General features: G+C 42.4%; 1 protein-coding gene across 9 annotated transcripts in view; it reads left to right on the top strand.

Moving 5' to 3' along the window:
• Positions 1–26871, top strand: part of col13a1 (collagen, type XIII, alpha 1) — a 74556-nt gene that overhangs the window by 13545 nt on the left and 34140 nt on the right. For 7 of the 9 annotated variants that reach the window (XM_085476758.1, XM_085476763.1, XM_085476756.1 and 4 more), the window contains 23 exons: positions 3271–3321; positions 5093–5128; positions 5541–5567; positions 5732–5758; positions 7903–7929; positions 8038–8064; positions 8568–8594; positions 11412–11474; positions 12236–12328; positions 12575–12616; positions 12710–12727; positions 13026–13052; positions 13444–13479; positions 14353–14379; positions 18416–18502; positions 18753–18788; positions 18866–18919; positions 19011–19034; positions 19105–19158; positions 20722–20766; positions 20950–21084; positions 24605–24646; positions 24739–24780. In XM_085476758.1, coding sequence (XP_085332884.1) covers positions 3271–3321; positions 5093–5128; positions 5541–5567; positions 5732–5758; positions 7903–7929; positions 8038–8064; positions 8568–8594; positions 11412–11474; positions 12236–12328; positions 12575–12616; positions 12710–12727; positions 13026–13052; positions 13444–13479; positions 14353–14379; positions 18416–18502; positions 18753–18788; positions 18866–18919; positions 19011–19034; positions 19105–19158; positions 20722–20766; positions 20950–21084; positions 24605–24646; positions 24739–24780 — 1047 coding nt within the window. Of the gene's footprint in view, positions 1–3270; positions 3322–5092; positions 5129–5540; positions 5568–5731; positions 5759–7902; positions 7930–8037; positions 8065–8567; positions 8595–10889; positions 10932–11411; positions 11475–12235; positions 12329–12574; positions 12617–12709; positions 12728–13025; positions 13053–13443; positions 13480–14352; positions 14380–18415; positions 18503–18752; positions 18789–18865; positions 18920–19010; positions 19035–19104; positions 19159–20721; positions 20767–20949; positions 21085–24604; positions 24647–24738; positions 24781–26871 lie in introns of all 9 variants that reach the window. The other 2 variants (XM_085476757.1, XM_085476759.1) reach the window with 2 other exon arrangements.

Genomic DNA, 26871 nt, shown 5'->3' with positions numbered 1-26871 from the left:
CTCTCTGCCATGGAAGGACAGGCCCCTGCATGGTATGTACCACCGGCAGATAGAGGAGGTGGCTGACATCCAGAAATCCTACCAGTGGCTGGATTGAAAGACAGCACGGAAGCACTAATCATGGCAGCACAGGAACAAGCTCTGAGCACAAGATCCATAGAGGCTGGGGTCTATCACACCAGGCAGGACCCCAGGTGCAGGCTGTGTAAAGATGCTCCTGAGACAATCCAGCACATAACAGCAGGGTGTAAGATGCTAGCAGGCAGGGCATACATGGAACGCCATAACCAAGTGGCCGGCATAGTGTACAGGAACATCTGTGCCGAGTGTGGCCTGGAAGTCCTGAGGTCAAAATGGGAGACGCCCCCAAGGAAGGTGGCGAACAACTGAGTTAAGATTCTGTGGGATTTCCAGATACAGACGGACAAAATGGTGATGGCTAACCAACTGGACATAGTGGTGGTAGACGGAGGAAGACGTATGTGATAGTGATCGATGTAGCAGTTCCGAGTGACAGCAAAATCAAGAAGAATGAACACGAGAAGCTGGAGAAATACCAAGGGCTCAGAGAAGAGCTGGAGAAGGTGTGGAGGGTGAAGGTAACGGTGGTCCAAGTGGTAATCGCAGCGCTCGGCGCAGTGAATCCCAAGGTAGGCGAGTGGCTCCAGCAGATCCCGGGAGCAACATCCAAGTTCTCTGTCTAGAAGAGCGCACTCCTAGGAACAGCCAAGACACTACGCTTGAAGGATAGACCGCCGCAGGATGTAAAGTGTTTTCTAATATGTTAAAAAGTTGAGCTACAACAGTAATTATCTAGAGCTATCTGTAAAACACATGCATGTCTCTGGACTATGGGGGGAAGCCGGAGTACCCGGGGAGAACCCATGCAAACACGGGGAGAACATGCAAACTCCACACAGAAAGACCCCGGCCTGATGGTGGAATTGAACTCAGGACCTTCTTGCTGTGAGGCAACAGTGCTTCCCACCGTGCCATCGTGCTGCCCATTGATATAACTGATATCAGTGGGCATTATATTGATATAATTATTCAACACAAAAAAGTTCAATCAGTTTTTGATTTAACCATCGGGAATGCGTACGATTGGCAACCATTTTATATTTATATGTCCCATGTCATTGAACAGTTTTGTGGCAAATAGAGAGTGAACCCAGATGCAGGACTCAGCAGACAGAATTAATCTCAAAATCACAGCTTTAGGATAGGATAGGATAGGATAGGATAGAACTTTATTAATCCCTCGGGTGGGTTCCTCTGGGAAATTCGACTTCCAAAAAAGCACAGCAACGACCGAAGTTACAGTTACAGAATTGTTATATATATATACACACACACACACACACACACACACACACACACACACACACACACACACATATAAATACAGAGACAAATATAAATAAAATATACAAAGGGGATAAATAGAATAAATAGGAATAAAAAATAAAAATACAAGTGAATTGCACATTTCAAGTATTGAGTCTATTGCACTGTTGACTATTTACAAAAAGTATTGCACAAGGTATTGTACAGTGAGGTGAAGAGGCACTACAGCTTAGTTGTTCCCCCCTCCTTTGTCCTCCTGTCTCCCCTCCCTCTCCCCTCCAGAGAGGAGTTAAACAGTCTGATGGCGTGTGGGACAAAGGAGTTTTTAAGTCTGTTAGTTCTTGTCTTGGGGAGAAGCAACCTGTCACTGAACAGACTCTTCTGATTGTTTATGGCCGTGTGCAGAGGATGCCCAGCATTGTTCATAATGTCCAGCAGTTTCTTTAATGTCCTTTTCTCTGCCACTGTCACCAGAGTGTCCAGCTTCATGCCGACCACAGAGCTAGCCTTCCTGATCAGTTTCTCCAGCCTGGATGAGTCCCTCTTTGCTGTGCTGCTCCCCCAGCACACCACAGCATAGAAAAGTACTCCAGCAACCACTGACTGGTAAAACATCCTCAGGAGCTTCCTGCAGATGTTAAAAGACCTCAGCCTCCTGAGGAAGTACAGTCGGCTTTGGGCTTTTTTATACAGGTGCTCTGTGTTTAGCTTCCAACTACTCAGAACCCCTCCTAGATGGCCAATCTCCTTGCCCCATCTCTAAGGGAGAGGCCAGCCACCCTTCGTAGGAAGCGCATTTCCACCGCTTGTGTCTGCAGTCTCGTTCTTTGTTTACCGCAGTGACCTAACCCTCGGAGATAGACGAGTTGTCCCTGTCGTCCCCAGACTCTCCGTCCTCCATGGAAGACGGGCTAGTGGGATTAAGGAGATCCTCAGCAGCGCTTCACTCACACATGAATGTAAACATTTCTTAAAACCAAAGGAGCAAATAAAGAGTGCAGAATAAAAACACTGGATCAAAGACCCAGGACCATGACAGTGACAGTAATCCCACACTGCAAATGCTTTTCTAAATAGAAAAAAATACAATGGAACATGATCAGTGGCAGAGTGACAGAGAACGGAACAAAAAGCAGCAAATGAACCAGAACCAGAGTTAAGCAATGTGTGGAGAACTATTCCTGAATGCTATTCAAAGAAATTAGAAGGAAGAAGGTTGTCCAAGAGACAGTAGTTCAATACGTAATTGCAAGTATCTCCCATTTTCCTAGCAAAATATGAAGAAACAAGAGGTTGCGCTTCATGCATTACTGCACATTTTAATAACATTCTTCCATTAAGTCTAATCATTTATAGAACCCTTAACCTCCTAGGACCTGGCGTCCACATATGTGGACATCACATTTTGGGTTATTTAGACCAAAATACTCAATTTTGCTCTGCAAGGGCCTGATATCCACTTACAAGGACATTATACTGCTACTGTTCTATCGAAATTTAAAATGAAAATCCTCATATGTGGCTCTCATTTTTGTTAGAAACAAAAATTAGGTAAAAAAAATAAATCTGCTAATTCTTTGTTTTTACATTCATCAGGTCCCAATCAGCCCAAATATCAAAGAGAAATTAAAAATGCATGCCGTGGAAGAGTTCGGGTCTTAGGAGGTTAAACAAGGATCAGGAGTTAGTTCAGTAGCCACTGGTGTTTACCCACTATCACCAAATTTAAACCAGCTTAGAATTTAAACCCCAAGTAACCAGACATTGGTGTCACATCAGCTTTACATTTCTTTAAACATTTAAACATTGTATGTGATGAATTGCTGTAGCCATTTACCTTTTTGTTGAATCCCTCTGATAATATTTATAGATGTGAGTGCTAGAGGAAGGAATCCCTTTTCCTGTCTTTCTGTCTGTTCATAGGGAGCACCAGGTGAGCCTGGCCTGTCTATCATTGGACCAAGAGGACCTCCTGTAAGTGTCTCTCCCTAGAACTACGAACCCTTTTACCTTTAATCACGTCTGCTTGTCTATGCAGCAAATGTCTTTATTAGCTACCACTGTTGTAGAACTCATCACATCAGTTTTGTGGACACCAACAGACTTTTCAGCTCTATTAATTAAATTAGACAACTCCTTACTTTTCAGGTTTGTGGAGTACTGAGCACGGATTTATGTTGGCTCGGCCAAATTGTCTTTATTCAAGACTGAGTCACTGCTCCATGACAGAATATTGTTATATAATTGCAGAGTGCATGTGTAAACGATTGCATTGGAAGTTAAGTTAGACTGGATCACTAGTCATCGTTATTTTATCAGGGAACAAAGCTGGACACTCCATCCTTGTCCAGCTGGGCTCACGGCTAGTTATCCAGTCATACTGGTTTCTCTTGTTTTGACCAAAATTCTCAGGTGACAACACGAGTTGAATGTTTCTCCCCGTTTATAGTTTACAGGAGGGCAACTAGCCAGCCTAAGCATCTGTTTTTCTTAGTGTTCATTATTATAGTCTATCCTTTTGTATGCCCACTTTTCCTGTATTGTAATAGGCATTTCTAATAAATAACAGGCTGCAGAAGAGACTCTGCACAGGAGAATCCAAGAAGAGTCAGTCGCAAACACATTACAGTTGTGAACAAAAAACAGAGCGCTGAGGAAAACAGGAGGTTATGCAACCCGAGGCAAAACAAATGCTTCAGCATCTTTAGCATTTTCAAATTCAAATCAAATTCAAATTTTATTTGTCACGTACACAGTCATACACAGTACGATATGTAGTGAAATGCTTGGACAACTGCTCATGACCTAAAGAAAACAAAAAAGGAAAAGGCTATGAATAAGAAAGGAAATAAATATGAAAAATTAAAAAGGGTAAATTTAACTAGGAAGGAATAAAATATAAATTAAGGTTAAAAATGAAATAACTGTACAACACAAATTAGAATGAAGGGTAAATTTAACTGGGAAGAATAAGATAAAGATAAATATATAAATTAAAGTTGAAAATAAAATAACTGTACAACAAAATACACAATACACAATATAGAACTATATAAGAATGTATGAAGAAATCTAAATATAAATAAATATATACACAATAACAGCAGCTGTACAAGTATTAACCGGAAATGAAGAATATAGTGACCAGTGTTGTGCAAAACCAAAGTCCAGAAAGTCCAGTGTGTGTGTAAGAACCATATGTGTGGGTCAGTACTGTGTGGTGGTGTGATTGAGAGACCGTATCGCCTGCGGGAAGAAGCTCCTCCTCAGTCTCTCTGTGTTGGTCTTCAGGGAGCGGACTCGCTTTCCTGACCTCAACAGAGAGAACAGTCTGTTGTTGGGATGGCTGAGGTCCTTCACGATCTTCCTGGCCTTGGTCCAGCACCGCCTGCTGTAGATTGAGTGCAGGTCAGGGAGCTCGGAGCGGATGGTGCGCTCAGCTGACCGCACAACCCTCTGTAGAGCTCGTCTGTCCTGTCATTTTGTCATGTCACTGGGTTGGATGAATATGTGGTACATTTTGAAGCTTCACAGTCATTGCTGGCCTGAGGCGAGACAGAACATTTTTCAGTATCTGATTTCCTCGTGTACACAGAAGGAAATCGCACACAGTGTATTCACCATTTACAAAATACGTAAAAATAGCGGAACCGTTCTACTCTCAACTACACTTTTCCAGGCTTTATGTCAGACTGTCAGATGCATGTTAAACACTCATGGTTTTCTCTTTTTTTCATCTCTTTAGGGACAACCTGGTACAAGAGGATTTCCAGGATTTCCAGTAAGCTATAACCACCTGTTTGCCAGGGTTGTTTTTAGGCTATAATACTTCATGAATTAGCTGGTGATTGACGATTTTACTCATATAAAATATGTAAAAACATTTTCTGCACTCCTTTAGATAAAATGGAACATCAAACCAAAATATTACCATCTTCTCATGATTAGATTGCCACTTTGTGAGTGCTGCTCAGCACAGTAAACACAGACCAATAACTGTTTTAACTAGTAGCATACTGGTAACAGCACCTTCCTTCTACTACCACCAGCACTGCCATCTGTATGTCTGAGCAAGATACACAGTCTTTATTTAATTGCCAGTGTATTTCCTAAAAGTTAGAAATTGCATCTTTGTGAGTCAGGGACTATAACACAATCTAAATGTTGTACTGTCTTCTCCTCTCCTCTCCCAGGGTCCAATTGGGTTAGATGGCAAGCCTGTGAGTACCATTAAGTTCCTTTTGCAAACTGGAAGAACTGAATAATTTAGTTCCTTCACTGGTCATTAATAAAAATTCTACCAGCCATCATCATCTTTATTATTATTTTTTAGTTTAGTGATGTTATATGTTTGGATTGATTTAATTGTTTTGCCTCCACAAAGGGACAGAGTGGACCAAAGGGAGACATGGTAAGTCATAAACATAAATAGTGCCAATCAAGCACTCGTTATAATATAACATGAAAAGTACACAAACAGAACAAAAACAAAATCTTGTCCCGTAACTACCTGGTACTTCTCTATTTCCCGTGCTTCTTATTGCTTGTTGCTGTCTGCTGGGACAGACACATCTGTCCCTGCATTCTTCTGCTCCTTGTCAACCTCCACTATATGTTGGCTTGACTGTGTGGAACTCGACGCCCTGTTGTTCTTAACCACCTTTGGTGGTGTCTCCCACTGGGGCTTAGGGACTGGAAGTCCATATGCAGTCCCATCCTACAACTATCCTGCAACAAGGTCTGCAACCCTGGGCCTGTCAGCTGTAGTAGACTCTTGCCTCTACGGATCTGGTGTTTAGGATCTGTTCTTGTGCTGTCGTCCTCTGTGCTGTCCTTTAGCCATCGTTAGCTCTCTCCCAGCCGATCGTCCCGAGCAGTTGGGTAGGAACAGGAACCGTATCCGGAACAAAAGTCCATCACCAACCTGCCAAGGGAAAACTCTGGCTACTAGCAATTCTGTTTTTAGAAATATGACACAGGGTTATGTCAGTCAAAGGTTTTAAGGTTAATAATGAACTGGTGTGTAACTTTGCAAAAAATGTCAAACTCTGTAGTTTTCTTTGTTTCCCTCCCCCAATTGGACGGGGGGGGGGGGGGGGGGGGGGGGGGGGGTGTAATGCAAATGGCCTGATTTTTGTATGACGCTTTTCTACTATATCTGAGCACTTGAAGTTCTTTACACAACCTGCCTCATTCACCCATTTACACAAGCACATTTTTCTATAATTTTTAAATGTAAGTGTTTTCAATCTGTCATTCACACACTCTCTGATTGTTGCATCAAGTCAAGTCAGCTTTATTTAGATAGCACATTTAAAAGACATCAAGTGTGGGCCAAAGTGCTGAACAGAGGGATAATATAATCAAATAAAACAGAATTAAAATAGATAAGATAAACAACATCAGAGAGCAAATTGGGGTTAGTGTCTTGGCCGAGGATATTTGGCATGCAGACAGGAGCAGCCAGTTTTCTCCTTAAAAACAATGTAGGTTTCATAGACAATTGTGAAACTATCTGGGAATGTTAGGGGAAACAACATTCTTCCCACTTTGTATGGCTGGACAAAGTTGGACTGAAAAACAGCACAGAAACACTAATCATGGCAGCACAGGAACAAGCTTTAAGCACAAGATTGATAGAGGCTGGGGTCTACCAGGTTCAGGCTGCACAGACTGTTCCCTGAGATATTCCAGCACACAGCAGAATAGTGCAAGATGCTAGCTGGCAGGTTATACGTGCCATGAGCAAGTGGCTGTCGTAGTACACAGGGAGATCTGTGATGATTATGGCCTGGAAGTCCCACGGTCGTATCCAATTATCCAGTGGGATATGGCCTTTAGGATGGTTGAAAATGACCCAGCTAAGATCCAGTGGGACTTTCAGATACAGACAGGCCAAGTTCAAGCAGAGGAAGACAGCTGTAGCGTTAGATGTAGCTATACCAAGTGATAGCGACATCGGGAAGAAGGAAGATGTGAAGATTAAAAAATACCAAGAGCTGAGAGAAAAGATGTGGAGTGGTCCCTGTGGTAATCAGAGCACTCAGGGCAGTGATGGCAAAAATAGAAGAGTGGCTAAAGCAGATCCCAGGAATGGCAGTCGCAGGAACCTAGTCCTAGGAACACCAAAGATACTGCCCAGGACCCTCAAGATCCTAAGTCTCTGGTAGAGAACCCAAGTTTAAAAGACAGAGACCCCCCACAGGGCAAGTGGAGCAGCCCTGTGCAACAAAGTCGTTCTTTAACAAATTAAAAACACAGTGAATATAAAGTTGGGATAGACTGGATGGATGGATTTGTGCCCCTCTTCCTGAGTTCTTTAATAAACCAGTTGCTGAGATCTGACAGCTACTTGTGCAGGTCACATCCAGGCCTTAGTGGGAAGTTAACCTGAGTGGGTTCATTCCTAACAAGAAGTTAGAACAGTCCATTTTTCAGTTTGATTGATTATTCTGAGAAAATGATTTTCACTCATGTTAAGTCTTTCACACCTTGCAGCAGCTAATCAATGCCTAGGTCATATTTAAGACAAAGTGTTTTCCTGGTGTCTTTCAGGGACAGCGTGGTCCTAAAGGACACCCAGTAAGTATCTGAGACCTGATGTCAGTCCTCTGATTACGCACTGCTCAGCTCTTTGCTACCTTTGTAACCAACTCCTCTTTTCTTTACTTGTGTTCTTTTGCTGTCCAGGGGGAACCTGGACCTAAAGGGGAGAAGGTGAGATTTTTATTTTTCATGTTTTTCTTTTATTATGGCTGGTGAGTGTACTACCCTTTATTTGATGAAAGAAGTACTCACACCATTTAATTAAAGCATCAGAAGCATAGATTGTATATAAAAGACGGGCCACTGATTTCTGGAGTCCACATTTGAAAGAGTAAATGTCTGCTTATGGCTTCCATCATGTTGTTTTTTAGAATCAGGGCAAGATAGCACAGAGCTTATCAGCTTTAACTAGCATATCTCTACAGTGTGTGGTAGCAGTAATGTAAGCAGTGTGTCAGCCTCAGAGGGCAACATTATGACACCATCAAGGTGTATGCTATCACATTTGGGAAAACTCTTCTTGAGCTACAGAACTCAACACAGTTTCCATAGACTAAACTACACTCACCGTGTGAAAGGGCTAGGGTTAGGGTTATGGCTCTTTATGCCATTCAGATCAGTTTTCTGATACTCTAACGATCTCTTTCTAATTCAACTTTTTTCGTTTATTCAAGGGTATCTGTGGCGATTACACACATCGGGTAAGGAAACATTACTACTAAACTAATTCTTTGCTGGTTCTCTTTCAGAAGAAGTCAAAGTTTAACATATTGAGTGTGTTATTATTATGTTCTTTTTTTAAGATTAACTAATAGAGTCGTTAACGATGACAAAAATAGATGAATGATAGGTAGCACATGTGGAACTGCAGTTCTTTGGCCCTCTGTCTCTGCAGTTCAGGTAGCTGAGGGAAAACAGGGTCCCTACCAGCAGCATGCTATACAGACAGATGTGTATGATTGCCAGGAAAAAGAGTCTGCTATGTAATGGAGATTTGTCTGATAAATTAGCCTATTTTTAGCTAGTCTTTAAGTTTTTAAGAAACCCCTGCAGCAGTCTGGAGGGGCATTCCTATGGTATAAACACAGTCCAGGCCGCAGTCTTAGGGAATTGCTGTTTGTGGAGTTCAGATGTTAATTTAGTCTTAGTAATAATAGACAGGCAACAATGTCTTGTCAAATACTTCGTTTCCAATATTTACAGGTGAAGATGGCTCTAATACGCCACTGCCTTTTCAGTTATTCACCTAGCTCAGCAGAGAGTCAAGCTCCGCCTACCTCTATGCTTTTAGGAGGGTCAGGTTGAGGTGGTAAATCTGCATTGCTCTGCCTTTGTCAATTTGCACAACCTCATAATCAACATCCACCACTACCATCACCTCAAAGGGCCTTGGGCATTTGAGTAATTTGAAGTTGGATGAAGGGACTGATGCAAGTGGATTTTCTCTGATAATTATCTGGTTCTAGTTGTTTATTAAACAACTACCATTCAGAGTTTGGAAATGGCTGAAATCACAGCTTTGTAAGATGATGACAGATGTAACCTCAGAGATGGTCTTTCCCTTTTCATGTAAATGGCCTCCTTGACTCTGCCCTCAAACCAGCGTTCCTCCCTGTCCAGGATGTGAACATGCTCATCATTGAAAGAGTGTCCACTGGCCTGTAGGTGTAAATAGACTGCAGAGTCCTGGCCTGACGAGGTGGCTCTTCTGTGTTGTAGCCAGAGGTTGTTTGGTTTCTCCGATGTATAAATCCTGGCAATCCTCCTGCACTTAACAGCGTACACTATGTTACTCTGTTTGTGTCGGGGGACCCGATCCTTGGGGTGGACCAGTTTTTGGTGCAGCGTGTTTTGGTGTTTAAAAGCCACAGAGACCCAGTGTTTAGAGAAAATGCATCTCAGCTCTTCTGATACTAAAGATTCGATTATGTAAGCTGGGCGAATGTTGACCTCAGTTCTGTATGTAACTTTCTGTTTGATTTGATAATGAAATGGTTTGTTGCCTAAAATGACAATTTCCATGGTGTGTAGGGCCTCTTTGTGCAGGATCTTCCTCTGAAAACCCTGGCTGCATTACGATCAAGTCATACTCTGTTGAAGGTTTGTGGGTGTCTCTGAACACCCTGTTTGATAACCCTCACTGGGTGCTGCGAGGTCATGCCACAAAGAGAGCCAGTGCCCACGAACAAAGGCACTCGTCAACCTTCTGCTTTCCACCCAGAGAAAAGAATAAAGATTCATTAATCAGGATCAGCTTAATGCATTTCCTTTTTGGTGACACAAAACCTTTACTGAGTATTTACTTGATGCTTTTTTTAAAAACTCCAAGTACTCTTTGCTACAAGCCACAGTCACACATTCAGTCAAGTTTTATTTTGTCAACGTAAGATATCAAAAATCCTTTAAGGAGCCTTAAATTTCCACTTGTCAGCATGTTCATTGTTTGTCCTTTAGTTTTGCATTTCTGATACTTTTTCATTTTTATGCATCTCAACATAAAGACAAATATTCCCCACAGGAAAGACCATTTTTATCTGATTCATTCTTAATATTAGCAGCAGGTGACTTATATCCATCTAAAGCTGTTCTCAGTTGTGGTGGATCACTGTAATGGTTGGAGACAAAGCAGCAGACTTGCCTACTTTTACTCTTCCCTCACCTTTGCTTATAATCTGCTGTATGTATTTCCATAGAACTTCTAAGTGATCTTCTGAATAAAGAGCGTGATTGGTTACATAGCAAAACAGGCATCGTCTAACTGAAGTCAATCAAATGTAACATTGGATACGTGTTAAGACAGAGAAGACTGGCCAGGAATTATTTTGGGTTTACTTTATTGATAAAGGTGCTTTCGTTTTTAGTGGCATCATAAAGTTTGTGGAAATATGTACGCTTTGTAAAAAGTAGGCACGTTTCATGCACTTGGGAAAACAAAGCTCTCATCACAGGTTTACTTGTACTGACCTTTTATCTGATCGCACTGGTCATCTCAACAGAAGCGACGTATTGTACAGCCCTGTGTTGGACAGTTGGCCACAGTAAGTCTGAATATGTACTGTAACTCTACTGCTGTACTCTCTTTGTGGCAAGACAGGCTCCTTCCTCTGCTCCACTGCAATCTACGGGCCTGAGTAACAGTTAATGGGGATGCTGATTCACAACAAATCCTGCACAGCAAACAGAAAGGCTCTCTGCTGGCATCTAAGAAGCAAAACAAAATTCAGCATATAATTTAGAGCATATCAGTGCATGGACCATCCCCTTTGCAGCTTCAGGCCTATAGTTTGCTTTACTGGGGCCTCTTTTTTAGATTTCCTTTCTTCAGCCTTATTTCCTTTTTTCTAATTTGACTTCCCATTTCCTTTCACCCTCATTTCTTTTTCCCTCTACATCCCTCCCCCTCTATCCGTCTTTCTCCTCTTCTACGCTGTTTCCTTTCTTTGGCCTCCTGGTGACCTTTGCCCTGTGACCTTTTTGCATCGCTGGCCACCTGTGCTTTGTGACTTCCCCCCCAGCAGATGTTGCCCATCACCGTGCGCAACATGCCCTCAATAAGCCCTCTAATATTAAAACGCCTCAAGGTACAATTGTGTATGTCCCCTGCTTGCCATCCAACTTCTCTTCCTTCCCACAGCTTCTCTCTGCTGCCATGTGTGTGTGTGTGTGTGTGTATATATGTATATGTGTATATATATGTATATATATGAAGGTGTGCATAAAGCTGGACAACAATGGTACAAAAATTGTGTTGTATAGCTTGTGTAGCATTGAATTAAGATAAGATGATGGTTAATTAAATGTCTCTGTATGATGGTCTCTAGAGTCACAAGTAAAATGGTGTTCTTGAAGGTTTTCATATTTTACACCAGCCTCAATCATGTGATTGGTTTTCAGAGCTTTTGGATACTTGGGGTTTTTTGACCTCATTGACAGGGAGGGCATTCACATCATTGAATAAGAAAGGCACTCTTTCTATTCACTGTCTTCTTGATCCACACTGGTAACTGTGGACAGCAGTCCAGAAAATGAAACCTCTGTGATTGTGTTATTGCTAAATGACTCTTTGGTCACTTTTGGAGCATCTATTGACCATATGCTTGCATATCCTGTCAGCTGAGGGTCACAGGTCAAGCATGTAGAAACTGGGTATTAATTGAAAAAAGTCATTGTTCTCCAGCATAATAACTGCTCGCCCTGTTCCTTAGCTTACCTTGCTCTCTCCAACACCACAGCACTTGCTCCCCACCCTTTATTGAATTGATTGCAGTGTAGTGTGAGGTTGTTTGGACATGGCTGGTGTGGCTCACTGTAGAATGACAGGTTTTAACTCAAACTCTCTTAGCAGGGCGAGCCTGGAATACAGGGGCCTGCAGGACCTCCGGGGCCACCCGGTCCACCGGGAACACCGGGATCGGATGGGGCCAATGGCCCACCGGTGAGTCTTAATCTGAGTTTACCTCTTTATATATCCTCTGGTGTCACGCACCATGGTGTCAAATTTAAATTTAACAGACTTTTCCATCTCAGACAAGATTTAAGAGACTCACTAGTATAAAGGTTCACTTTATATGAATGTATTTACTGTTATGCTCTCACTAGAGGGAGGGGCATAATGTCATTGTTCACAAGATTATGACATGGCTCGTATAGTCTTTGTAAAACAAAGTTTTATGTCACACAGGGTAAACCTGGAGAGCCAGGCAAACCTGGAAAAGACCCAAGGGTAAGCATTAGTGTTGTGACTCGTCATGTTTTTCTAGAGCCTTCACATTATTAATTCATGCAACATTAACGTTCTTCTTCCTTCTTTATGCAGCTCTTGCCTGGACTAAAGGTGAAAAAACATTCTTTCTAATACAAAGTGCAAAATAAAAACAGCATCACTGTAGCCCGCCGTGATGAATTTAGAGTTGTAGGAGTCAAACAGGCCACATGACACCAAGTCAGAAAGTTTTCAGTGTGCCTGATGCAAACGCTCCACGTGATGCATTAATTGTTATGGATTGTTTGAAAGCAGGAATGTGAACTGTGAGCTCAGATGTGACGCAGAGATGTGAAATGCTTACTGCGGTAAATCAAAGCTGAATGTATAGATGCTTTATACATATACACTTATTGTTTTATGTCTTCAGGGTGAGCCAGGTGTGCCAGGACAAAAGGTGAGCTCCCTTCTGTGTTTTACATTTAAAAAGTATTATTTCAACTATGCTATATTCCAGTAGACACATTTTTCCTTATGAACGGAAAGAAATGACCACTTATTTACTAATGATGGACGTATGTATCATGTAGCTTTGAATACCTGCGTACGATCAAAGCAGAAAGATTAAGGAAGTAGTATTTTATTTATTTTTATTTTAGTATTTTATTTATTTTTATGTTCATAATGAACTCTTATATTTTTACTTTAAAAGGGAAATAAAGAAATAGGGCTCAGTTTTAATAGGTTTCGAGACACCACTTTGATCATCTGTTGGCTGTTACTGTGCTTTCAGTGTTTATTAGTGTTATTATTTTGGTGTTTGTATGTGTGTCTGTTTGTCTCCACAGGGGGATCGAGGTGATGTTGGCCCAGCAGGCCCAAAGGTATTTACCTTCTGCTTTATGTTTGACCCAAAGCATCAGGAGAAACTCTCCAACACACTCTAAGCTTTTAAGATCATCCTCTAAGGTTTGAGGACAGTTTGCAGGATACAGTAGCTTGCTCCAAGAGATCTAATCTCCTGATGACAAGTGCCTTTAAACCCTATCACTGGTGACAATATTACTATTTATTTATTTATACTGTTTATTATTTACGGTTGCGGATGCTGTGTTTTTCCTTGCTAGTCTTTTCTCTCTCTCTTTCCTTCTGTTAACTCTCTTCCCATTTTCTCTTTCTTTCTCTTTCCTGTCCTCCGGTCCTGTCCGTTCTCAGTGTAATAACTCAAAATGAAAAAAATAAATAATAATAATAATAAAGGTCCAATAAAATATGTCAATCAAGTGGACCAGTAAAGCTGTACTGGTTTACATGGGAAAATAAATCCTTCAGACTGTCCTTGTCCTTCACACAATGATTCTGATTGCTCTAATGTGGACAGGACATACAAAAAACAACAAAGACAATATTATTATTAGTTTGTGTCTTTGTCCAAACTGTATAATCGAATAAACAGTTGTAGATTTTAATGTCTCTGCCATCTGGATATGAACAGTTATAGCAACGAATTCACAGTATAAATCTATAAGATGTGATTTTGCCCAAGAGCTCAAATGTTGGCACTTGTGAAAATAAGCTGCTGCTCTCCTTCTGTGCAGATTATTGTAAATGTTCCATCTTATCTGTTTTCTGCCATGAGCCCATCAGCTCACTGACATGAAACATTACTCACTGAAAGGACTACAAAATATCGTGTGCGCCATCTAGTGGAGAGTATAATTATTGTTAAATTTACAGCATTGTTATCTGCTTCACAGGGAGTTGGGGGAGACCAAGGAAATAAGGTAAGAGGAAGTAAAATAAGGCACCTTTTGTTTTTTCTGAACTACTCACTTTAGTAAAGTAAAGCTGAGTTCAAAGCTGAAGAGCCCGACACAGACTTCTCTTCATAGTTTCTGGCCTTAATTCCACAAGAGGATTTAATTCAGTTCCATAGTTTAAGCAGCTAACAAGAGGAGGCTGTAGCTCTACTTCTGTCAGCTCCCCGTCTCCCTGTGGTCTGTTTCCCCTTGGATGAAGTGGACTGTCTGCTTGCTTGAGCTAATGTTTCCATGCACTGTGTGGGGAGGTGAAAGAGTGAGGGCGTTCCCAGAGAGAGGCGAGAGAATGAAAAATAAAAGCCAAGCAGGGAGCTTGTGTGTGTGGCATTTTAAGGATTATTTATTCATGCCAAGATGGCAGATGTCACTGCTGGAGTCTGGGTGATAGGAACATGCTTTAAATGTATGAATCAGTAGAAACAGGCTTCAAATCCTTCTGCTGTCTGTCTCTGAACACAGGAAACTGGAACTTACCTGGATGCACTTATGTCTTAGATGCTTGTCATGTCTTAGAGGCTTTACCACAGAATAATTAAATATGAAGACATTTATTGTCTTGTTTTTCTACATGGTGGACTCTGCTTCCTCTGTCAGCACTGCAGCAGTCCCAGCAGACCTGGGCTCACAGTACATCTCTGTACTGGCCACATTAGGATGGCAGGGTATGTTTTCTCCATTAGGGGCCTCAGACAGATGGTGGCAGGAGGAAGGTTAAACTTGTATAGCATTTTGTATCCACAGGGAGCAGCAATCTGTGAAGGCTTTTACTCTTTAATAAAGAGAAAGTGATTTCACAGGCTGAACCTTCAGTGCCCAGAAATAGTTGCACAAGGAAGAATAATCTATGAACTTAGGGGAAATTGGTCCTATAATCTCAGAGAAAACTCCTGAAACTCCCAGCAGGAAGCTCAGGTCTAATGACACACAGGGAACAGACACATCCAACACCTCCATCAGTCATTGTTGCAAAATACTAACATAGGTGGTGTTTCTGAAAGCAGCTCTTATTAAAATTGTCTGTTCTGCTCCCATATTTTAAATACAATAGCAGTAAGATACTGGATTTCATGACCAGGAGAAGTGTGTGCCCACATTTCCTTCACTGCAAATGAGGAGAAACAATTAAATAGCCGGAGGAAATGATGAAGAATAAGATAAGAATAAGCAGGAGGGAGATAGACATTATTTCACACAAGTCATTCTGTTATCCAATCCAATGTCTGACTTTATGAAGACATTTTAGTTGCTTAGTTGAACTTTACACATTGTTGACGGTTCATCTGCTCATGATTCGCAGCAGGAAGGACTTGCAAAGGATAGAAACGGACTAGAGGTGGCTAGAACAATAGTAAAGTAAACTGTGCAAATCTAATTGAAAAGACATTTAAAAGTTGCTAGAATACGAGGTATTCAGTGTGACATGGTGACTGCACATATACTTTCATGTCCTGTTTATAAGATTGGGGGAAACCTGCAGTCAGCTGAGACTGAAGAAGTCACCTGGATGATGACAAAACGTTTCTCCCACAAAACGCTAAGTCCAGATGAACAGAATCAACTTTTGGAGATGCACATATGCTGTTAGAATATCTTTCAGATGAAACTTTTCAGTGGCGTTTTTCTTGTTTCTGTGTCTCTGTGACACATTGAATAGGTGTTGAAGCAGATACTGTCACTCGTTGGTGCACACATGGAATTTGTAAGCGGTTATGGAAACTCTAGCAGTAGGTGTATCTCCTTGTGCTTCTTGACTGTCAGGACACTGGGCTGCAACACAAACACAATGAAAGCAATACTGCAGTGTCATCACTGGCTGATTACGGTCTCTTCAGTGTAAGAGTTGCCGATAGGTCTTAAAGGTATCCGTATGTGTAATTTGTTTTTGTAATGGAAACTTTGTCAGTGCACATATATCTACACACACTGTAGGTCACAGTAAAAAGAAGTGTTAAAATGCAAACTTTGTGAACATTGGACAAACCTTTGAGTTTACTAATGGGACACTTTGGGATCATCTCAAGTGAACTCTTGTGTTTTGAACCACCACATCCCAGGTTGTCCTGTAAAAGTCCAGCAGCCATTTCTAGAGGAACTCTGCTCATTGTACCTTCTCAGGCAGAGCGATCTTTGCTGGGCTTTTTTGACCAGTCTGGAGGTGCTGAAGGTCCATGTCATATCACTGTAAGAACAAGAAGCACTCGGAGAGCACAACCTCCATTACAGCAGCAATTAGTCAATGAAATTTTAAAAAGTTATTAGATCTTTAAAACAGCTAAACACAGGCATTGCATTTTCTGCAGAAGACTCATATCTGCACAGCTGAAGTGTTTCAGTCCAACTTTGACTCAAGATCAAGAGGGGCAGCGATCATGATTAGCAACAGTAAACAATTTACGGTTTATAATGTAAAGGCTGATTCAACTGGGTGATATGTGATTGTGGCTGGAAAACGATGCTTCTTTGCACCTAACTAAGACCTTGGAAGACAACCTCGATCAGTTCCATCCTCTGGTCAGACCACATCTGAACCCCCTTCACTTCACTTACCAGCCCCACTCAGAGTTGTGGAGCTGATCAACCTTATCTACATTTTCATGTTTTTTTTACATTTTCATCAATTTTCATCAGGCCGACCCTGCTGGTTAAAAAGCTGACCGTGGTTACCAGCCTGCTTCCTTGGGGGTTGTGGTCCAAGGTGACTTGGGCCTCTTTGTCATGGGGAGGGGAGGGGGTTCTTGGGCACTTTGGCCAATCTCGGGTCACGCTGACATGGTCAGCCTCCGGCAGGTTGGGCTGCCCCTTGCCTCTGATTCTCTGGGGCTCGTGTCTTTTGGCTGTGAGGGCTCAGTTGGGAGCCTTCATTCTTCTTCTGGGGTGCAAACAGTTCTTATAGATATGTGGCCTTGGGTCTTGAGTACTTTGGGGAGCTGTAGATGGCCCAGGTCTCCTACGTCTTTCTCTACCTCCTTCTGGCCCCTGGGGTGCACCCTTGTCATGTCTCATCCTCATTACCAAGGATATGTCGTGATGAACACTCACAGACACTTTCTGAAAGTTTTGTTAACATGATAACTCGAGAACTAGGCAGCGTACGATTTTTACATTCAAACTGTAGGTGCATCCACTAAAACTCTCAGATGAGTTTGAATCCCTGTGACACCTTTTCTGAACATCACCTAGAATCTACCACGAGGCGGCCACTATTGTTTTTTTCACTCTTTGTGGTTCATAGTGGTTTTGTTTATTTATGGTGGTTTTGTCATCTTTCTGTCATCATAGCTTGTTAGTAACTCACCCATTTCAGTGTGTCAGTGAATATATCCGTTCCAAGATGGCTGTCTTTCCATGCTGCTGGATTTTGCTCCCTCTTTGACAGAATGTGTAGTCTTAATGATTGTTTTCATGAAACTGGCTAATTCTACCAATCATTTCTATCAACCTTCATATTGCCACTATTTGTTCAATTCATGAAACAGTAAATGTTTAACTGTTAGAAGCCACGGACAGAACGGTTAGACAACAATGGTAAATGGCCTGTATTTATATAGCGCTTTACTAGTCCCTAAGGACCCCAAAGCGCTTTACATATCCAGTCATCCACCCATTCACACACACATTCACACACTGGTGATGGCAAGCTACATTGTAGCCACAGCCACCCTGGGGCGCACTGACAGAGGCGAGGCTGCCGGACACTGGCGCCACCGGGCTCTCTGACCACCACCAGTAGGCAACGGGTGAAGTGTCTTGCCCAAGGACACAACGAACCGAGACTGTCCAAGCCGGGGCTCGAACCGGCAACCTTCCGATTACAAGGTGAACTCCCAACTCTTGAGCCATGATCGCCCCCAGGGCCACTTACCAGCTTACTATGTATTTATTTGCTCTGGAACTGCTGACAGTATTCTTCAGAGGACTGATTATTCTTGATTTTCATGGAGATAAAATTGGAGATAACAGTGTATGCCATTGGTTAAGACCTTTTCTATATGTATGACAGGGAGAGAAAGGAGAGCTGAACACTGGAGCCCCGGGAATTAAAGGAGAGCCTGGTTCACCAGGACTGCCGGGACTAAGAGGACCCAGAGTGAGTGAAATACAATGCCATGAAACAGCAATGCAATTATTACTTAAAAAATGCTTAAGTAACTCTAACTCTGTGAAGTTACTGCATAATATTAGAATATTTTTATTATAGGGTGACAAAGGATCCCAGGGAGAAAAAGGAGGATAAGAGCACTAGAAATAAATTTTGAAAGGGCCTTTATTCAGAAAAATATGAATCCTATAGCATATTTATGCCTAACCAAAGTCTTATGTCTTACATCAACTAATAGGGGGAAGCAGGTATTCAAGGCCCAGCTGGCCCAAGGGTAAGTTCTGGATGAAATAAAAGTTTTTATTAACATGTGTCCACTGAGTTGACAAATGGCACATCTGCACCTTCTAGGGTCTGCCAGGCCCGACTGGGGAGCCAGGAAGGGCTGAAATCCAGTATGAAAATGTATGTCGCTTCATATGAGTTTCACTTTCTCATCTACAAAGAAAGTAACACATTAAATAAAGCATTAGTAACATTTAATATTTCTTCACAGGATATCCGCAACATCCCCCTGATGGTGAGTATTTTCTAGATTGTATTGCACAAAATGCAAACATATCTCATGACTGAATCTCTCATCCTTATAGGGCCCTCCTGGATTACCTGGACCTCCAGGGACACCTGGAATCCCTGGAGCCAAGGTAGGAGAGTATTTTAGAATAACACAATGCCAGATGATGCTTGCACGCAGTATAACTAAACATGCATACTTTTGTCATCATTCACAATGAATATATGGTAATGTGCATATTTTACACTCCCCTATGGTTTCAGTTTTTTGTTCTGTGGTCTACACAGGCTGGGGTTTGGTGATAAATTATTTTTCTCTGCTTGTCCATCAGGTGGATAACTAAAAATCTTGTGTAGTAAATTTGACATTGGCAATGACAATTTATTAATGTGCTACATTATTGTGTTACTGTGTGAGAATGTTGCAAGACATTTTTATTAGTGACCATAAATGTCTTTTATTTGATCTATCTTCTAGCCTTGACACTCTGCCCTCTGTTCATGCATAGCACTCACAACTTATTACTGACTCTGTGGTGGAAGAATCTGTAGAATTGTTTGCTAATAATCTGGCTGAGACTGATGGTATAAAACTGGGTGCAGCTTCCTTCATTTCAGATTGTACCGGCCAAAGTGGCATCTCTCAAATCTCCTCCTCGGATCACTGAATCTATCCGCAGTTTTAGGTGACGTTGCTGTAGAGCTGAGCAGCTGTGGAAAGCCAGAAAACTTGAGGCACATAAGGGTTATTAAAAGGAAAAAATTCCTTTTAATAAAAAATTAAATGATAAAAAATGTGAGAGTAGGAAAAAGAGATCCTAAGGTTTTCTTTGATACACAGAATAGCATTGTTTGTCTCCAGTCTTTTCAGATAAGGATTGTAACAACTTTTTAACATTTTTCCAAGAATTGGATAAATTGGACCATCTTAACACAATTAATGGCTGGATGGCAAACAATTTTCTGCAGCTTAATACAGACAACAGAGCATTAAGGCCCAAATCAGACAACGTTTGGTGTCTTTCTCATCCACTGTAAAAGCTGCTGCTCGGACACTTGGGTTCATCTTTGACTTTTGATGCCAAAATCAAGTCTGCAAGCCGTTGTTTCTTTCTTCACATAAGAAATATCACTAAACTCAGGACTTTTGTCTCTAGAGGTGAATTGGAGATGTTTGTTCATGCCTTCATCTCCTCCAGATTAGACTATTGTTATTAGGACATGTGACATGTAAATGGACTCCTTCTTATATAGCCCTTCCCTATTCTACCTGAGCACTGACAATGCCTCATTCACCCACTCATACAAGCAGTTTTTTCCTATTCTGTTTCTACATAACTGCTAACATTCGCACACATTCATACTCCAGTTGAGGTTAGTATCCTGCCCAAGGATATTTGACATGCAGACTGGAAATGAACCACCAAACTTCCAATCAGAAGATGACCTGCTCTACCTGCAGCCAACCCAATGCGACATTTTACATAATAGCATGAATGTCTAGTCTGGTATTGCTTAAAAATGTTGATTTGCAGATAGAGCTGCAAGAGTCTGCATTAAAACAAACAAACAGGCTGTGTTAAAAGAGGTTTCTCTTTCAGTCATAATGACATTGGTGTGGATGTGCAGTTATTGTAAACGAAGACAATTGTCTGGTTTGCCTAGTTGGTAATGCGACCTTGGTTTGTCCTTAGGGTGAAGTTGGTCTACCAGGTCCACCAGGACTGGATGGAGAGAAGGTAATATTATGTTGTCTCCATGTTATTACTCAGGTCTGATTTTATGAGGTTCCTAAAATCCAAGAGTGTGGGTGATAATTACACTTAACCATCACTGATTTGATATAACACACATTTAATTCATGCAGATTTCTGTTGTTTACATTTAATAAAGTGGAGCAACTTATGATCCTCTATTTTCAGGGACCTCGAGGGAAGCCTGGAGAACCTGGTCTCCTGGGCCCGGCAGGTCCTGAAGGTCCCAGAGGAGAGGGAGGTGTCATGGGCTTTCCAGGACCCAAAGGCACCAAGGGTGACATGGGTCCATCTGGATCACCTGTAAGTGACTACGTTAACCACACAACTGTCTTTGAAGTTCCACATTATCACTGTTCCACATCGTTGTCATCCAGAGGGTACATCTTGGTCTTTCTCGCTACACTCTTATCTAATTAAAGACTTGGAAGAGACCCCGAGAGTGTCAAAGACTGTAAGTTGGAGTTCTGTGCAAGAAATTAACTGATGCATTTGCTATATTTGGTGGATCAGGACATCTTATTTTAAAATTTCTTCTAACAAATTTATTGGGGGAAAAATACAGATTGTTTGGAATCTGTCAATGCTGGGACATATTTTTAATATTTGTGCATGTTTGAAGTAGATCTTTCAAAAAATATTTATTTGTTAAAAACTATTTACTGAACTTGGAGGATAGAAATAATGTCTCTATCCTATAGTGTTAGAATCAATCTGATATCAGAACAAATATTTGGATTGATCAGCCCACCTTTAGCAAACCATCTCAACCTCGCCCACCCCGAATGCACTTCTGTGCAGTTTTCTGTGAAATGCTGTTGCGTATTTTAAAATCTCAGTTTCCCTTTTCTTCCATCCTCATGTTTGCATTCACAACATGTTCTTCTTTGTTAGTATTGAGTGAAGTCTTGGCAGACGATAGAGGCGATACTGCCCCCATCGCTTCCTGAAGCTTATTGCAGTTACAAAAACACATTTACGTGATGTTAGTATATGACCTGTCAATGATAAAATTGTGCATCAACAAATTTTTATAGTCAATGACATTATGATTATGCCGATGAATTGTTGCAGCAGTAATTAGGTGCATTATATATTTATGAATTTAATATGCTTAGAAACCTTGTAGATCTTCACTACTTGGGTGAGATTTGCTGTATAAGACTCGGGTTATGCAACAGATGTCTGACAGTAAGACATACAAAATGTAAAACAAAGTAGGCACCAGGCCCCATGCACTGTTGGACGGACCAATCGGAGTCTGCGCTGCGGGACTGTTTTGATCACGCGGACTGGGAAATGTTTCACGTGGCCGCCAGAGACATTGATGAGTACACAGACTCAGTCTGTGGATTTATCAGGAAATGCGTGGAAGATGTCGTCCCATCCAGAACAGTTAAATCCTTCCCAAATCAAAAACCCTGGATTAACGGAGATGTTCGCGCGGCACTGGCGGCACGGAACACCGCCTTTGCCTCCGCGAACACATCGGACTACAAACACGCACATTACCAACTCCGGAAGACGATCAAAGCAGCCAAACGTGAGTACAGGGACAGGGTGGAGCAACAGTTTGACAACCCTCGGAGTATGTGGCAGGGACTAAACACGATCACAGACTTTAGAGGGAAAACCAGCACACCGCAGACCACGGCCTCTCTGTGTGAGGATCTAAACGTATTCTACGCTAGATTCGACGCAGCGAACACCATGAGACCGGACAGTGTGCGCACCGCGGATGACGTCAGTGCGCACACTGTGTCTGAGGAGGATGTGCGGAAGTGCTTCAGGAAGGTGAACGCACGCAAAGCTACTGGTCCGGACGGGATTCCCGGCCGCGTCCTCAAGTCATGCGCGGCTCAGCTGGCTGGAGTGTTCACGCACATCTTCAACCTTTCCCTCTCTCTGTCTGTAGTCCCAGCCTGCTTCAAAATGGCCACCATCGTCCCTGTACCCAAATCCTCCACCATCTCCTCATTGAACGACTGGCGACCTGTAGCCCTGACCCCCATCGTAAGCAAATGCTTCGAGAAGCTGGTCAGGGACTTCATCTGCTCTGCACTACCCGACTCACTGGACCCTCTACAGTTTGCATACTGCCACAACAGGTCCACTGATGATGCCATAGCCCTGACACTACACACTGCCCTGTCACACCTGGAGAAGAGAGACACGTATGTGAGAATGCTGTTTGTAGATTACAGCTCAGCATTCAATACCATCGTTCCCTCGAAGCTGGACAGGAAACTGCAGGATCTAGGACTGAGCAGCTCCCTCTGCAGCTGGATCCTTAGCTTCCTGTCTGACAGACGCCAAGTGGTCAGACTGGGCAGCATCACCTCATCCCCCATCACACTGAACACTGGTGCTCCACAGGGGTGTGTACTGAGCCCTCTCCTGTACTCACTCTACACCTACGACTGCACAGCCACTAACAGCTCCAACATCATTGTGAAGTTTGCGGACGACACTACAGTGGTGGGTCTTATCACCAACGGTGATGAGACGGCTTACAGGGAGGAGGTCAGCGCCCTGACCCACTGGTGTCAAGACAACCATCTCACCCTCAACGTCGCAAAGACAAAGGAGTTGATAGTGGACTTCCGGAGGTGCAGAGAAGTACACACCCCCATCACCATCAACGGCGCTGCTGTGGAGAGAGTGAGCAGCTTCCGGTTCCTTGGTGTACATCTGGCTGAGGATCTTACGTGGTCAGTACACACAAACAAAACAGTGAAGAAGGCCCAGCAGCGCCTCTTCTTTCTCAGGAGACTGAAAAGATTCGGCATGAGCCCCCGCATCCTCAGGACCTTCTATCACTGTGCCATTGAGAGCATCCTCACTGGATGCATCACCACCTGGTATGGCAACAGCACCGCCTACAACTGCAAAGCTCTCCAGCGAGTAGTGCGGTGCTCTGAACGGATAATTGGAGGTGAGCTTCCCTCCCTCCAAGACATCTACAGGAAGCGCTGCCTGAGGAAAGCGGGGAGGATCATCAAGGACTCCAGTCACCCCAGCCATAAACTGTTCAGACTGCTTCCATCAGGAAGGAGGTTCTGCAGCATCCGGTCCCGTACCAGCAGACTGAGAGACAGCTTCTTCCATCAGGCCATCAGACTGCTGAACACGTCATAGACACCTCAGCTTCACTACTAGAACTTCAACATTATGCACTCCACACTGTATATAAATGCCACTTGTTTTGCACATATTCAACTCTGTATATTTTATATATTTTATTTTATTTTTTTATTTATTTTTTTTTTTTTACTATTTAATTTGTAAAAATATGTATACACACACACACACACACACACACACACACACACACACATGTAGGAAAATATTTAGTATACACATCCAGAAATGCATACACTATTATATATTGTACATATATTTATTAGTTTCAGGTTGGCCATTCTTGTATTTTGCTCGTTTGTGTTGTTGTGTTTGCACATCTCTGTTGCTTGTGGGGCTCGCACACAAGAATTTCACTCGCATGTGCTGTGCCAGTGTGCCTGCACATGTGATGTGACAATAAAAGTGATTTGATTTGATTTGATAACTATGTGACCTTATAGTACACTGAAATGTTCCCCTAACAAATGGTTCCTGTGTACGATGCTATGCAGTGTTGCCTCTCAAGCTGCAAGAGATGGCTGGTTAGATGGCTGTGAGGTAGTGAAATGCTGTGCTCCAAGTGCTGTATCAAATCGCACAAGTGTAGTATGAAATCACAGATGTCCTGTAATAGTTTTGTAAAATATGGAAATATATCACGAACCCTTTGTCCCTGTGTCTTTCCCACATATTGTTACAGGGTCCAAAAGGTGAACCTGGAGATGGAGGAAGGTTAGAATCGGTAAGGATTATTTATAAACTGAGTTTTATAATTTTCTGCTTGTCAGTGCCTTATAAGCACTACTTTTAAAACTGTGTATACCCTGCCTTTAGATCTATGGTCCTCCAGGACCCCCAGGACCAGCTGGCCCAGCAGTAAGTCAGATATGCCGCGTAACTCTTATCTTTAAAAACAAAAGTAATGCATAACTGTAAAGGTGTTTCATGTGACACACTAACCATGTTTTTAAATGATAAATAGGATGCTTACCTCCTGTCCTTATTGTCTTTATACCCAGTTTGAGCACTAAAAGCATGTTTTTCGTTCACCCAATCACACACACATTCACACAGTGCTTATCTATGTCTAAGCCATTTATTTAGCATTTACATGCACATTCACATGGATACACTGTGGACAAATTGGGGTTCAGTATTTTACCCAAGAATACTGTGAAAGATAACTCAAAGAGCCGGGGATTGAGTAGCAAACTTCCTCTACAACCTCAGTATGATCTAATGAGCCTTCTAATACGGTCAAATACATAAACAAGCAATACCATCAAAACCACCTGCTAAATATTGATGATTGGTGTAAAGTTTGGGACGAAGTTGGAGCCACAGACTGGAGCATTACTGCAGGGCCTCAAACAGTGCCCTGTGGTTTGAAATCTAAACTCCCCAAATTCCACCAACATGTTAAGTGTCCTACCAGGGGGGACAGGAAGCTGGGCCCCTGTACATGGTCTTACGTTTATGTTGCCCTGTGGTCAGTCAGGCCCCACACCTGCTTGTAACAAGCTGTACGTGGATGCTACATGTGAAATTAGCATGACTCCCTTTAAACATCAAGTTCAACGTGTGGCTTGAAGGCCAAAACGGCAGATAGTTCCTGTGCTATGGGATGCACTAATCAGCATTTATTTACAGCTGCCAGAAGGGCGTTGAGTATAGCACAAACATGTGAGGACACATCTCTTTACCTGCCTTACAGGCCAAATCGCACTAATCTCCACAACAATCCAGGCTCTCAGAGGTGGCTAATTTAAACTCCAGGAATGGTTAACCTGACGCTGGAAAAACACTCTTTCAACTTTACTGTTTTGACATGACGTTAATGTGACAAATTAGTACTACTGGAACCTTTCTAGTCATACACAGTGAAAGCCCAAGTCAACCAAGCATAAGATTTAGGTGTGGTAGTTTATTTAAGATAGCTATGCGACACTTACCTTTGCTTTAATGATGAACACTTTCTTGTTCTTCAGCTTCCACCAGTGTTGGTCAAGTTACTTGAAAAAAGTAATTAGTTACTAATTACTGATTACTTCTCCAAAAAAAAGTAATCCCTTAACATGGCAGTAACACTGCCCATCTCTGGCTTCCACATAGCAATATTATTTACCCATCCAAATTGAAAATAGACGTAGAAGTCCATAGTTTGAAAGGTTGCATCCTGGCATCAGCGTAAGGTCAGTGATTTTCTACAACAGGGGTTGGCAACCCTGGGCACGCGTGCCACATCTGGCATGCGAAGGGTTAACTGATGGCACGACCATAGCTGGACTGGCCATCGGGCATACCAGACATTTGCCTGGTGGGTCGATGGTGATTTTTCGTTTTTATGGGCCGATGTCTTTTTCTTTTTTTTGTAACGGCATAAACAATGAAAGGTGGTGGATTGGCCAGATGCTGGTTGATGTGTAAAAATAACTCAGTTGTTTGGTTGTGGCTATGGCGGAGCTCCCACAGAGGCCAGCAGGTGGATGAGGGAAAGGGGAGGCAGGAGGAGGAGAGACCGGAAGTGGCCGCCGGTCCGAGTGTCAGGTGAACTGAACTTCAGGTAAGAAGTTATGACCTGCAGTCTATCTGGGTCAGATATAAACCAAGTTTAGGTGGAGTTTATTTTCGTTATGCTGACTTTTTACCGTCAGTTACAATAACTCGTACTGCGTACTAGCTAGCATGACGGAGTTTCTATACAGCTGGATGGGTGCTATGATGTTAGTGAGAGTGAACTTATTTGTAAGGTTAGTTAGTAGAGTTTCCAACTGACCTGTAAAAAACGGAATCGTCCCGCATTCAGAGAAAATATTACGCGTTTCGTATTGAGCTGAAAAGGAACACAGTTTGTACTTCAGCTAGAATGGAAAAAGACACAACGCTGGAGTTATTCTGCATCTTTACGCTGCAGCTGCCTCTTCTCCTCTCATTCTCTCCCCCTCCCTCTCCTGTTGCTACTTCAAT

This window comes from Copadichromis virginalis, linkage group LG13 (genome assembly GCF_057382275.1).
Source record: "Copadichromis virginalis isolate Kocher_CV1m ecotype Utaka linkage group LG13, C_Virginalis_male_GT1.1, whole genome shotgun sequence".
Taxonomy (NCBI): Eukaryota; Metazoa; Chordata; class Actinopteri; order Cichliformes; family Cichlidae; genus Copadichromis; species Copadichromis virginalis.
Note: the sequence above shows the minus strand (reverse complement) of the source record. Positions and strands in the feature narration are given on the sequence as shown.